The sequence below is a fragment of the Notamacropus eugenii genome, chromosome 2 (assembly GCF_028372415.1).
Source record: "Notamacropus eugenii isolate mMacEug1 chromosome 2, mMacEug1.pri_v2, whole genome shotgun sequence".
Taxonomy (NCBI): domain Eukaryota; kingdom Metazoa; phylum Chordata; class Mammalia; order Diprotodontia; family Macropodidae; genus Notamacropus; species Notamacropus eugenii.
In genome coordinates this window covers 292,945,105-292,960,134 of record NC_092873.1, presented here as the reverse complement: position 1 = coordinate 292,960,134, position 15,030 = coordinate 292,945,105, and the positions used below count along the sequence as shown (strand labels likewise).

At 38.3% G+C, this 15,030-nt stretch overlaps 1 protein-coding gene across 1 annotated transcript; it reads left to right on the top strand.

Annotated features, from left to right (window-relative positions):
• Window positions 1–233: 233 nt before the first annotated feature.
• On the top strand, window positions 234–13,433 carry BCL2L15 (BCL2 like 15). Its single transcript, XM_072644410.1, has 4 exons — window positions 234–6,630; window positions 8,595–8,716; window positions 11,390–11,614; window positions 12,796–13,433. Exons 1-4 carry the CDS (start codon window positions 6,498–6,500, stop codon window positions 12,820–12,822), a joined length of 507 nt encoding a protein of 168 aa, XP_072500511.1. The 5' UTR covers window positions 234–6,497; the 3' UTR covers window positions 12,823–13,433.
• The last annotated feature ends 1,597 nt before the right edge of the window (window positions 13,434–15,030 follow it).

Here is a 15,030-nt window from a genome sequence, read left to right as displayed (position 1 = left end):
TTACATTTAAATATGTATGAACATATGTGTAGGCATGTATATATATGTATATGTGTGTCTATATATCTACCTGTATACATATATTATACTACATGTATATATTAAATAGAAAAATGATCCAGAATAAGGACTGATTTCCATTCACTGCTACCTCTATATTAATTTATAAGGAATGTAATCAAGACTTAACCTTTGGAGTTAATTCTTTAGTATTTCCCCCATAGGAGTACTTTTGTTTGCTTATGGAAGTAAATTAATATTAATCTTTTTTTTTTTTTTTACTCTCTGAGCTAAGTTTGTCCTGTGGGAATACAAAGTTTCTTTTCATATCTCCATCGCTGAGCTAGTAGGCACCATTTAGTAAACATGTACAATGGGCAGAAACACTGCGAAGTTGTAGAGGTAATAAGTATAGTCTCTGACTTTGAGGAAGTTAAAATCTTTTTTATTTAGATTGCCATATGTCATTTTATTAATTAACATCTTCTACTCAGCACAACACTGGAGATAATCTACATATGAAACCACTTTTTCTTTTTTAAGAATTTTTATTTTATATTTTCTCAATCACATGCAAAAAACAATTTTTAACATTTGGGTTTTTTTTTTTTATAAGTTTTGAGTTCCAAATTCCCTTCCCCCATCCCTGTAAAACATTTCCATATTAGGCATGTTGCAAAAGAGAAGACAGACAAAAAAAACAAGAAAAGGGGAAACAAGAAACAGTGACAAATAGTATGCTTCGTTCTGTATTCAGACTCCATTAATTCTTTCACTAGAAGTGGATAGCATTTTTCATTATAAGTGCTTCAGAATTATCTTGTAATTGCCAAGAACAGCTAAATCATTCACAGTTGATCATCATACAATATTGTTTTTACTGTGAACAATGTTCTGGTCTAGATCACTTTGCATCAGCTCATGTAAATCTTCCACAGTTTTTCTGAAACCTTCCTGCTCATTATTTCTTACAGCACAATAATATTCCATCACAATCAAATATCACAACTTGTTCAGCCATTCGTTGGTGGACATCCTCTCAATTTCCAATTCTTTGCCAGCATGGAAAGAGCTGCTATAAATATTTTTGTGGCTTTACCTGTTTCTTTGACCTCTTTGGGATACAGATCTAGTAGTGGTATTACTTGGTCAAAGGATATACACAGTTTGATAGCCCTTTGGGCATACTTCCAAATCGTTTTCCAGAATGGTTGAATTAGGTTACAACTCCACCAATAGTGCATCAGTGTCCCAATTTTCCTACATTCCTTCCAACATTTGTCATTTTCCTTTTCTGTCATATTAGCCAATGTGATAGGTGGAAGGTGGTACTTCAGAGTTGTTTTAATTTGCATTTCTCTAATCAATAGTGATTGAGAGCATTCTTTCATATGACTATAGATAACTTTGATTTCTTATGAAAACTTCCTGTTCATATCCTTTGACCATTTATCAATTGGGGATGACTCATATTCTTATAAATTTGACTCCATTTTCTATATATTTAAGAAATGAGGCCCTTATCAGAGAAATTTGTTGTAAAAAATTTTTCCCAGTTTTTTGCTTTCCTTCTAAACTTGGCTACATTGGCTTTGTGTAAAAATTTTTAATTTAATATAATCATAAATTATCCATTTTACGTCCTGTAATGCTATTTCTTGTTTGAACATAAATTCTTCCCTTTTCCATAGATCTGACAGGTAAACCAGTTCATTCTCCTCTAATTTGCTTATGGTATCACCCTTTATGTCTGTGTCTTTATGTCTAAATCATGTACCCGTTTTATCTTGGTATATGGTGTGAAATGTTAGTCTATACCTAGTTTCTGCCAAATTGCTAGGAAATTAAAATATGGGGACATAATTATTTCCTTGGTTCTCTGCTCCTGTAACCTTCTAAACCTTTGCAGCTGAAGCTGCTTTATATCTATTAATAGCAATAATAATAGCTAGCATTTACGTAGTGCTTTTAAGTTTTCCAAAATGCTTTCCATGTTATCTCATTTGATCCTTATAACAACCATGGAAGTAGGTACTATTTTTATCTCCATTTTGCAACTGAGGCAGCTAGAGGTCAGGTGACTTGACCAGGACCATGTAACTGGTAAATGTCTGAGGCCAGGTTTGATGCCTAGTCTTCTTGACTCCAGGTCTATCACTTTATGTACTGGGCCACCTAGCTTCCTACTTTCAGCCCTGTCCTAGGGTATGGGACCAATTCTACCACTGGATGGGAAAATGGAGTTTTAGACTAATAGATTGGGGCTTTACTTCTCCTTCTCTTGTTTGCTTCTAGTAAACACTGGTTTTTGCCTTATTCTTTGGAATCAAGTTCTGCCTTGTATCCCTGATTTCCAGTAACTGCCCCTACCTTGTTTCTCTCCTTTATACACCAATTCCTCTAAAACTAAAGTCATGCCTCTCCCCTACCCTCTAAACTCCTGCTACCTGCTCCTGAATCTTCTTAGTCCAACAGAGGATCTTAGAGATCCTCTGTCTCCTTACTGTTGACAAGCCTAGACATCCTCCTACTTCCTGATACTGCTTTGCCCCCCCCCTCCTCTCATGTTCTATCTGCCTCTATACATCTTTCAGACCTCTAGGTCCTGACTATCCCCTGTTTAATCTATATATCCTCTCATTAAATGCTGCTTTTGTGACAGGATGTAGCCCCAAAAGTCCAGGTGAGAAAATGGACTCAACAGAACCAGAAGAAAGTCATTTTTCCTACTTTATGCTATTGTATCTTTCTTCACCATAATCAACCTTTACACTAGGTGTTTGTAGTTTGGCAGTTTATGGAGCCCTGAGGGTATAATGAAAACCTTTTCGTCCTGGGTGTGGTAACAGGTGTTGAGCTGAAAATACTAATTATTTGTATGTGTGTTCTACTTCTATGCCACAACAATTTCTGTGTTTAAATATATTGTGTTCATATTTATCAAGATTTGTTACTCTGTGTGTCTTAAGATTACATGATTTAGAGCTGGAAGGGGCCTTACACATCATCTGCTTTCATCCTCTCATTTTAAAGATGAGGAAATTGAGGCTCAGAGGAAGGATTTGTCACAAGGTTCAGCAGACAGTGAAGCAGCAGAGTCAGGATCTGAACCCATGTCTTCTGTTTTTAAATCCAGCAGGCTTTCATCAGGGTACCACTATATTGTATTTCAAAAATGTTTTACACATTTTCAGTGTTTTCCATTCATTAGCTCATTTAGTGAATCATAGGATCATAGATTTACAGGTGGAAAGGGACTCAGAAAAAAATCTAGTACAAGCCCCTCATTTTACAGAGGAGGAAACTGAGGTCCACCAGAGGTCAAGTGATTTATCCAAAGTCATAAGTGTCAGATTTATTGTTGGGTCATTTTTTCAGTCATATCTGACTCTTTATGACTCCATTTGGGGTTTTTTTGGCAAAGGTACTGGAGTGGTTTATCATTTCCTTCTCCATTTTATTTTACAGATGAGGAAACTGAGGCAAACAGGGTTAAGTGACATACCCAGGGTCACACAGCTAGTAAAGTGAGGCTGTATTTGAACTCTGAAAGATGAGTTTTCCTGACTCCAGACCAGGCACTCTATTCACTGGGTGGCCTAAATGCCCCAGAGATCCTACTTGTTATGTATATACCAAAATATTCATAGCTGCTGTCTGTGGTGAGAGAGAACTGGAAACAAAGTAGTTGAACTTGCAAACTTGGACTTGGTTGATATGTTACTTAGTTTTTCCGAACTATTTTTTTTCCCTTTCTTCCTTCCTTCATTTCTCTTTCCTCCTTCCTTTCTAATTTGTCATAAGAGATGGCTCTCTGGGAATGGAAAGGATATGATAAATGAGGGTGATATAAAAACAAAATATATAAATAGAATTTTGTTTAAGAAAATAGGTGTCCATCACTGGGAAATGGCTAAACAGATTATTGTTTGTGAATGTAATGGAATATTATCATACTGTAAGAAAAGACAAATATAAAGAATTCAGAAATTCAGGAAGACATGAAATGATTCAGGATAAAATAACCAGAGTCAGGAAAACAATATACATAATAGCTAGAAGAGTGTAAACAAAAGTATTAAAAATGAAACTATTATATAATTATAATAGCCAATCTTGGCCCCTGAGAAGAATCAAGCAAATTTACTTGGAAGTGTGGAGCACTATGGATGTAGAACATATCATATACTGTCAGATTTAGCTAATGTATTGCTTGATTTTATTGAGGTATTTCCCTCTCCTCCCCCACCTTTTCCTTTTTCTTACCAGGCAGGGGTTAGTAAAAGATATATTAAATGAAGTGATATAAAAAACAAAAAGCATCAATGAAATTAATTTTGAAAAATTATTAAAGATTAAAAGGATAAAATATTTGTCCTTAAAACATGGAAGCTGACAGAAAAAGTAAATTCTACATACTATACAAAATGCCACATTATGGTTGTGGAAGCATATTAAGTGCCTCTTTTTTAGTTCAAATGAGGATATTAAGAATTAAATATTTCTCCAGTCTAAAAGTTCTTTCAATAATTTTCCTTGTTTAAAAGTGTGCAGAAGTCCAAGAAGAGAAATAGCTTACAGTCAATAATCTGTGTTAATTCTTATCTAGTAGGGATCGTTGCCTTTCTACAACCATGAAGTGATTAGCCAGTAGGGATCGTTGCCTTCCTACAACCATGAAGTGATTAGCCCACCTAAGGGTAGTATCCTTTTTTGCATTCAAGGTTGTGATATGAATCACAAAAAAGAAGCTCTTTCAAGTCCTTGAGGGAAGTGGTCAAGGGGGAAATTCAGTAATGACGATTCTGGAATGTTAACCCTAAACTGTATTTTAACATTTTATTATGATTTTTTTCCTTGTTTAAGATTTTCATTGATGTTACCTTAAATCACCTTGGGGTAGAGACATATCAGAGAGATAAAGGAACTATCCCAATTTGGACATATTTCTCTTTCTAAACTAGGAATTACTTGGCTATGGAATAATGATAAATAAGATTGTTTTTTGTACCAAAAAATGAGGAATACAGTATTAATATATAATAATATATTTTCCTTTGATATAGTCCAATTGTCCAGAGGATATCACATTATTGGAACAATAGCTAAGAAGAAATAGAGAGATAGTATGATATTATGGAAAGAGAATGAGCTTTGGAATCAAAGGATATAGTCTAAAATACTAGCTTTGCTACTTATTACTCATGTGACATTGGATAAGTTATCTTAAATCTCTGATTCTACATGGTCTCTTCATCTGTAACATGAAGGTTGTGTCCCAGATGATCTTTCTACAGTCCCTTCTAGTAAAGCTAAGTTACATCTGTAGCCAGTCCAAGGGGTCCCAAGAGCCATTTGTCCAATCAACATACTAGTACACTACAGTACAATGCACTGAGGAAAGACCCTTCTTCATGACATCAAGGATCTGTAAATTTGTTGGTCTGGCATTCCCTTCACAGATTCAGACTACAGCCTTTGTACCACATCTGAGAATTGCCACACCTGGAAGATTTGTTCCCCTGCAGCCAGCTTGGCAATGAATCTCTCTGGCACATCGCTAGTAAAGTTGGTCTTCAGATGACTAGTATAAAGCTTACCATGTGCTATATTTTTCCAGCTTCACAAGAACTGTTAGAATTTTCTCTCAACTGTCATAACATACAAGAACTCAGGGGTCCCTCCTGGCCATGGATGAAGCACTAAAAACCAGAAGGAATACAGATATCAATAACATATAGTTATTGTCCACCATAGAGTAGTTGGATGATATGTCCTTATACCAGAAGAGCCATCCATGAGATCTCTCAACTAGCTGCTATCCTTTAACCAACATTTCATGTGTGAGGTATAGCCTGTACAAACGTCTAGAGATGGGAGATGGAGTCTTGTGTATGTAGAACAGTGAGAAGGCTAGTTCGTCTGGACCACAGAGTGCACTCTATGAGGAAGAATGAGGGGGAGTAATAATAAGACTGGAAAGGTAGATCAGAGTCAAGGTTGTTTAAATACCAAACAGAGGAGTGTGTGTTTGAACCTAGTAAAAACAGAGATATTAGGAAGGGAGTATCAGTCACAGAAACAAGCAATTTTTTCTATCACATGGGGAGAGCCTAAAAGAACCAAGTATTCAGGCTTGGTAGAGCATGAAGGATTTTGTAGAAAACATCTCAGAAAAGTCATTGAACAGCTAGATCTTCTTCTAGGAAACATTGCCCATTATACAGTTCTTTATTAATTTTTGTGCAACTACTGAGTGGAGATATATAACCGGGGAGTTATTACCAAGACTTCCCCTTGTTACATCAGCTGGAAGGGAAGGGTTCAAATTTCTAAGCAACTTATGTTGCCAGGAAACTCATTTTGATGGGCAGGGCTCCAAGAGGATCCAACCAGCTGTAAGTGGGAAATACTTGCCAATAGTTAGTCTCACTTCCTGTTGAAGTAAATGAATCCTGTTTGACTAGGGGAAATACTACTCATCAAACACCTCTAAAATGAAGACTCCCCAGACTTTTGAAGAACAAACTGAGTGCATTGTGAAAAACCTGCTCTTGGACTTCTTGGACTCACCACCCGTGGCACAAGGCCGAAGCTTCCATGATGACGATGACAACAACCACAACTCAGGTGTGCTACAAAGTTTCCATAATGTCAGTGTCCCAGATTTGGTAAGGCTTCCTGAGTAAGTAATGGCTGTGGCTCTATACTATAGGAACTGCATCTATCCCAAAAAGAAACTTTCTCTACTGAAGCAGGTCAGCACCACCTCAATTTATAGTCTTAGAGAAGGGCCTGGGGCACTGAGAGATTAACTGACTTGCTGTGGGTTGCACAAACAGTATGTGTCAGAAGTGGTACAGGGATGGCAATGGTCTTCCTTCCTCCAATGCCAGTTCTGTGCACTAGACACTTCCCTCTTGTTTTTTTCCATTTAGGTCTCTGCATTGTCTCCCCCCGCTTTTTGTTAGGAAGTTTTGTTATTGTTCAATTGTGTCTGACTCTTCATGACCCCATTTGTGGTTTTCTTAGCAAAGATACTGGAGTGGTATGCCATTTCCTTTTCCAGTTTCTTTTGAAGTAAAGAAATGGAGGCAATTAAGGATCACACAGCTAGTACGTAACTGAGGACGGATTTGAATTTAGGAAGATTATTCCTGATTCCAGGCCTAGTACTATATGCATTGCGCCACCTAGCTGTCCTGTTACGTAAAAGAAAATTTTGGCTGATGGCCTATTTTTGCTTTTTTTTTTAGTTTACAAAAAGTAAAAATAGGTTACCATCCAACCAAAATTTTCTGTTTGTCATTGGTCAAAGTTTAGGTGGGTCTTATAAATTAAGAGGATTAAATTTGTTTCTCCTTTGTGATAGGAGACACAGTGACCAGATATTCATTAGGGTGACTGGAGATGGCCCAGGATGCAATGGGAGACCATGGTCTTTTTAGGCTAAGGCCTTTTCAGGTACTCACTTAGAGGGAGGTTCAGGAGGAGAAAGTGAGGCTGGTGACCTTACACAGCCCTCCCTCACTCAAAACAAAGTCAAGTGCAAGTCACGTCATGGTCTTCTTGGAAAACTAACCTGTGAGTAGACTGAGCTGCCTGAGGGGGGACTCAGCTAGCTGGGTAACTCAGCTCATCCTCTCCCTTCTGTCTCCCTCTCCCCTTCCTTCTCCTCTCCAAAGAAAGGTAAATTTGGATGGTCAGAGGCTGCCCAGTTAACTTGGGGTTTACTGACTAGCTGTCTTTCTTTCTGTCTTCTTTCCTTTCTTTCTTCCTTCCTTCTTCCTTCTTTCTTTCTTTTTTCTCTTTCCTTTCTTTTTCTCTTTCTTTCTTTTTTCTCTTTCTTTCTTTCTTTTTTCCCTTTTTCTTTCTTTCTTTCTTCCTTCCTTCGTTCCTTTCTTCCTTCCTTCCTTCCTTTCTTTTTCTTCCTTGTCTTTCCCAAAACCTTAAACCCAGTGCACTCTGAAGCCTGTAGATTAGACAATAATAGGTCTCACCAAGGCTCCACTTCATAATTGTTCTCTGGACCCTCCTGGTTTAGAGGGATTATCAGTAGTAACTGTTTCCTTTTCCCTTCCAGGTTGATTTAGTTATTTTTTCTTTTGCTCATTAAAGGGGCCATTCCCTGACTACTTCTTAAAGAGGCCTTTTCACTGAATGGGCATTACCTCCCTCAAAGTTAGTACCTGAAAAGGCCTTAACCTAAAAAGGCCTAAGTCTCCCATTGCATCCTGGGCCATCTCCAGTCATCCTGATGATTATCGGGTCATAGATCCAGATGACTCAGGAGGAGAAAGTGAGGCTGGTGACCTTGCACAGCCCTCCCTCACTCAAAACAAAGTCAAACACAAGTCATGTCATCATTTCTCCAATGTCATGGTCTTCTTCAAAAACAAAGGATGAACACCACAAGGAGACACACCATGGTAATTCAGTGAAGGAATACTCTGTTGGTGGTGACAGTCCATCCCAATATTATTAGGAGAGGGAATCCATGAGGGAAGAGTGCTGAAATTATTTAAAACTATGAGGGCACTTACCCATTCCTTATGGGCAATCCCTGAAGGATGACTGTATTTCCTTTGTCTTAGGTGAGCCAAGCTCCTTTGATGTGACAATTATTGCTGCTCGTCTTAGAATGCTAGGTGATCAGTTCAATGGAGAAATGGAACAATCTGCCAACAGAGTCATCGAAGAAGTTACTAAGGGACAGGTTAGATTTCTGATCCTTTCCTACTATTTACCCCTTTGTTCTGTTACAGCAATTCAAGGGAAAAAAGGTAAGGCACCAAAGCCATTCAATCCCTACTCTAAAGTTGGTAATATGCTTAAATTAGCCCAAAGCATCATAGGATTTCAGAGCTGGGAAGGGCCTGATACCATCTAATTCATTCCAATTTGGTTCTTGAGTTCATGTAATTCAGAGAGAATTTTCAGTTGTTGCCAGCTGTGTAGGGGCCAACTGCAGATTGAGCTGGAAGGATGTTGCAACCCTGCCATAGAACACTTCGCAGACATGCTTCAAGATGCCCAGCGTGCACTATTTTGTTGTTTTTAGTGGTGTGTTTGTTGACAGAGGGCATAGTGAAGGGACTGGAAATCTTGCCATAAGGGGATTAACTGAAGGAAGTGGAGATGAGATTTAGTAGAGAAGAATGAAAGGTTTTCAGATATTTGAAGGATTATTCTATGGGAAGAGACTTGCTCTAGTTGGCTCTAGAGGGCTGATCTAGGACCTCTGGGTAGAAGAGCTAACATTTATGACACCCCTTTTAGGGGTAAAGAACTTTAAAAAAACCCTCAAACCTCTTTTTCAGAGGCATTTGGCATGACAACCGAGTTTTGTTTTGTTTCTTTAAAAGGAAGGACACCTTTTCTTTTCTCTGTAGTTGTAGAATCAGTACAAAAGGAGGGTTGGTAAGGGATGAGAATTCATAGATCCCCAAAGCCATATTCAGTCAAACATCATTATACCAAATGGAGTCAGGAAACAAGATTTCCCTTATTACGATTATGCCTTGTTTCTTGCCCAAAAGGGCAATGTCAATATTTCCTTGAAGATGTTGAAGGCAGGGCTTGGAGAATCCCGCTACTATAGTCAATCTCTGCCCAAGGCGCTGTTGGATGTATTGTCTCAGTCCCTTTCCAGAAGCAGCAGATTCATTAATCTGAATGCCTGCCCTCTGTTAAATGACCTCATGGATTTTTCACTAGCATATCCTGTGTCTTGACAACACCTTGCCTATACAACCTAACCTTTCTTGCAACCTCATCACTCCACTGAAATTAGTTTCTCCAAAGTTACCAAAGATCTCTCAATTGCCAGATCTGATAATGGCCTTTTCTTAGACCCCATCTCTCTGTGGCATTAGACATTGCTGACTACTCTCTCCTCAACTTGGATACTTCCTCCTTTCTTGCTTTTTGTATCGTTGCTCTCTTTTGGTTTTCTTCAGTTTTCTTTGCTGAATCATCCTCTGTATCCCTCTCCCTAATTGTGAATGTCTCCTACAGTACTGTCCTAGGATCTCTTCTCTTCCCTGCTCTGTTTTTTCTCTTTTGCTGACCTCCTTAGCATCTCTATGAAAATGACTCCCACATCTCTGTACCTAGCCCTAATTTCTCTCCCAAACTCCAGTCCCATATTACCAACTGCTTGTTAGACACATCCACCTTCATGTCCTTTTGGCATCTTAAAATAGACATGTCCAAACCAGAACACATTATCTAAATTATTACTAAATTCACCCCTCTTTCACACTTCCTTATTTCTGTCAAAAGCAATGTTCATCTTCTAGTCATTTACATTTGGAACTGAGGCGTCTATGTATCCAATCAGATGCCAAGTCCTGTTAATTGGCCTCCACCAAATCTCTCTCATCTTCTCCTTCTCTTCATTGACATGGCTACCACCTTTGTTTAAACTCCTATTATCTCTCTTCTAGACTATTGCAATAACTTCCTAACTGGTCTCCCTGCCTTCAAGTTTTGCCCCACACCTAATTCACCTTTCATACAGTTGCCAGAATGATTTTCCTAAAGCAAAGATCCTACAATGTTACTCTCTTGCTGAATAGTCTTCTTGAGCTTCCCAAACCTCTTCCATCCTTAGCATACACTCCCTTCATGGGGCAGCTAGGTAGTGCAGTGGATAGAGCAGGAGTCAGGAGGACTTGAGTTCAAATCTCACCTCAGACACTTGACACTCACTAGCTGTGTGACCTTGGGCAAGTCACCTAACCCAAACTGCCTCATCCTGGGTCATCTTCAGTCATCCTGATGAATATCTGGTCACTGGATTCAGATGCCTCTAGAGGAGAAGTGAGGCTGATGACCTGCACAGTCCTCCCTCACTCAAGGCAAAGTCAAGTGCAAGTCATGTTGTTATTTCTCTGATGACACGGTCTTCTTCAGCAACAAAGGACGAACACACACACACACTCCCTTCCTGCACTTACCAGTCTAGCCAAAGAGCCCTTCTTGTGATTCCTCACAACACTCTACCTCCCATCTCTGTACTTCATGCTGTCTCTTGTGCTTCTGTTCCCCTTTCTTACCCTCATTTCTTAGAGTGCCTAGTTTCATTCAGACCTCAGTTCTCAAGCACCATTTTCTACATGAAATGTTTCTTGATCACCCCACCTGCTAGTGCCTTGTCATTCCCTAACTAGTTTGTATTTATTTCCTTTATATTATGTATGTATGTATGTATGTATATATGTACACACACACACACAGAGACATACCTGTGCTATCTACCTATCAACTGTAAGATCTTAAAGGCAGGAGTTTAATATCTGTTCTTGTATCCCCAGCACAGCATAGTATCAGATGCACAGGAGACACCTAATATGTGCTTACCGATTTATTGATTGTTTTTCTCCAGGTAACTGCTGTATTACAGGACACAGTGAAATCACTCAGCCAGACATGGTGTGCCCAAGAGCCTAGCCTCGCCTACGAGAGGGCCTTTCTGGCCGTGTCTGTGAAGCTGCTCCACGTTGTCTCCCAAAAAATACCTCAGAGGGCCAGTCAGTTAGCTGGACCCATGAGGGATATGATCAATGAGAACATAGCTGTTCGACAGTATATCGAAGGGCAGGGTGGTTGGGTAAGTATTCTCTCTAATTTTGGTAGGCTTTAGTCTTCTATCTGTCCTGATGGCTAGAGGTTTCCAATTCTGTCCTCTACCCTGTCACTACTTCCCTGGTTGTGGGATTAAACAGGCCTACTGCCAGCATCTCAGCCTCTGTGTGGTTGGTACCAAATGTGGATTTTTATAACCAGTGGTATGCAGGCAAATGTTTAATGAACCAGCTTTTTGGGGGAAAAAATGTACACACTATATGCTTTTAAATTTAATCTGTACTACTAACATTTTTTCTATTATTTTCTTAAATCTAAAAATCAAAAAAATGATAAATCAAGCCCTGATATGTAGTGTTAGCTGATTTCCAAGAAGCACATGTTCTTAACAGCTAGCTCCCTTGAACTGCTTTGACTGGGATCCCTATTGTAAATACATACGTACAGACATAGACATATGCATGTGTATATACACAGATATGTCTATATACATACACACATGCACACATACCTACTAATGTTTATTCATCTATATGTGTGTGTGTGTGTATGTGTGTATAACTGTCTCTATTTATAACATGCGATTTCATTGGTATAGGGAATTACCAGGTAAAGAAATGCCTATTATTTATAATCTTAGGAAATTGCTTAGAGCATTGAGGGCTGCCCATGAGTCACAGAGTGAGTATGTATCAAGAGCAGGACTTGAACTTAGGTGTCCAAGGCCAGTTCCCTATGTCTACCTCTATAGTGAATTCTTAATTTCCTTTCTACATGTGGATTATCTAATTTGTGAATTATATGTAGCAAATTTAAATCTCCTTCTGGCTTCCTCCTATCCTCTAACAAATTCCCTAACCATCTTCTGCCACCAATTGATGTGTTATTAGGGAATGCAAACTAATTTGAAGGTATAACTAAGTAAAACTAAACCCAATACATTTGAAAGGCTGGAAAAGTAATTATATGGTGCATAATTCAGCCAAATCTAAATGATTTTTGCATGATCTTTTCTTTGGGATGATCTGAAGCACTGCTCCCCTCCATTAACACAGCTTATCAAAGGTCCCTTTAAGAAGTATATTTTCCAGACTTAATCCTGAGCCACTGCGGGGAAGGGGGCATGGTGAAATTCCTAAATTTCTTTTTAAAAGTTTTTGAGGAATGAGATTCATCTGAACTTTAGAGTTTTTATTTCTTTTGCAGGAGAATCTGAGACCAGTTCTCAATTGACCATTATCTAAACCCTGACTGGCTGATTGAACATCCTCCATTAATAAAAAAAGAAAGAAAGAAAAAGTTCATTTGTTTAGCACCTGAATTTTAGCTAAGTGTAATTACTCTTCTACAGATTCCTGTGGGTATGAAGCAAATTCCTGACATCCAGAGGCATTTTGCAGTCTTTATTTTTATTTACAAATAGACAAAAATAGATTTTTAAGACTGAAAGGAAGTAATTCTTAATAGAAGAATTTCAGGCACTGTGACCCAACTTGTCAGAGAGACTCTGGGGTGGGGGGATTCTCATATCACACCCCATAGATAAATGGATATTTATAAAATCAACCTTGCCCCTTGGTTTGAGTTTGTACACTATTCCACTGATTATGCATCCAAAAGAGTTTCTGGGAAATCTTTGGGATTTTAAAAAATTTTATTTTAAAAAATTAATTTGGGATTGGGACTTGTAATTTCATTGATATGTAGAGCTAAAACTGTAATTCTGTCCTCCATGTACTCTATGATGCAATAACACTGGTCTCCTTGCTTTTGCTTGAAAAAAATACTATGTCTCCTGACTTCAGGTATTTTCTTTTTAAATTAAATTTTCTCTTTTCCAATTACTCTGCATCTGCCCTCATTTCTCTCTCTCCCATCTCCACTGGAAAAAAAAAACCTGCAATAAATTCACACAGTCAAGCAAAATAGATTTCCACATTGGCCATGCCCAGAAATGAGCATTTCACTCCAATCTAGCCTGTTATATTTTTGTCAGGGGTTCTCTAGAATTGTGTTTGGTATTTTTCATTTATTAAGTCTTTCATAACTGTTCACTTTTACAATATTGTTTTTATAGCAAAAACTGTCCTGGTTCTGCTCATTTCACTCTTTGTAAGTTCAAAATGAGGTACAAGTGACACTTGCTTTCCTTACTTTTTAATTGTTTGTATAGACTTCTACTTGTGCCCTCCAATTATGGGAGATAATGTTTTCCCTTGTTGAATGCAGCGGGCTTTGCTTGACTCCAAAGATACAAATTGCCTGAGAGCGATCAAAACCAGTTAAAGGAGTACAAAGAGATGAAAACCCATTAAAAAAAAAAAAAGAATTTTGAATGCAGATATCAGAAAGAACTACCTGATTTTGATCCCAACTGACCCCATCATTGGAGCAGATTGAAAGTGGTTTCCCTGTTGCTCTGCCTGTAGTCCAAGCCTGCTGTTGTGAACAGGTGTCATCCCCTCCTCCCACCAACCTCCTCCATAATTCTCTATGGACTTTCAGTTTTTATGCAAATCAACTTGTGTTTCTCCAGGCTATCCTTCCATGAGACTCCCTCCTTGTTGAAATGTGCATAGAACCCTGCCCCTCTCTGCTCCTCTTGGGCACTCCAGTACCTGGTGCTGTCTGGTGACGCCAACTTGCAAGTCCTTTGTCTCCATGAATGACCCTAGTTTTGCTATTTTGGTAGGTTTCTTTATTTCAGGGTGACACTCTCATTCCTCCCCTTTCCTTACCTAGTGTATTATTTTTTGGGGTCCTTCCTTTCCTTTTTTTTTCTTTTAAGACCATCAAAACAACAAGAACCACTTCCAGACTCTTAATTGTATTTGACTCCCTTTGTGACCCCTGATGACAACACTGTTGTTAGGAGCCACCTGTGTCTCCTTCCTCTACTGTTACAATGAAAACACTTTATCCATATTGTCTTTTCCAATTATTCGATTGTATTATCTTTTCATGTTTCTCTTTACTTCAGGATTTGTATTTCAAAGTTTCTACTAAGCTTTCTTCTTTTCATCAGGAATGCTTGGAAGTTTTCCATTTGATTAAGGATCCATTTTTTTTCTTTTTTAGGATTATACTTAATTTTGGTGGCAAGTTATTCTTGGTTGTAAGCCTTTATCTTTTGCCCTTTGAAGTGTAACATTTTGTGCTCTCCACTCCTTCATAGTCTTGTGTAATACTGACTATGGTTCCTTAGTCACTATAGTACCTTGAATTCTTTTTTTCTGACTGCTAGAGGTATTTTTCCTTTGATCTGGAAGCTCTGGATTCTGATCATGATATTCCTGGGAGTTTTTGAGGTTTCTTTCAGGAGGTGATCCAAGGTTTCTTTCTATTTTCATCTTGCCCTCTTATTCTAATTATATCAGGGTGGTTTTCTTTCATCATGTTTTGATGTAAGATATCCAGATATCCATAGTTTTCAGGTAATCA

What these genes read in the sequence shown, in the direction of transcription:
- BCL2L15 (XM_072644410.1), top strand. Translation starts at nt 6,498, where the DNA reads ATGAAGACTCCCCAGACTTTTGAAGAACAAACTGAGTGCATTGTGAAA. An exon ending in AAGAAGTTACTAAGGGACAG is followed by an intron (nt 8,717 to 11,389) that starts GTTAGATTTCTG and finishes GTTTTTCTCCAG; the next exon opens with GTAACTGCTGTATTACAGGA. An exon ending in TCGAAGGGCAGGGTGGTTGG is followed by an intron (nt 11,615 to 12,795) that starts GTAAGTATTCTC and finishes TTTCTTTTGCAG; the next exon opens with GAGAATCTGAGACCAGTTCT.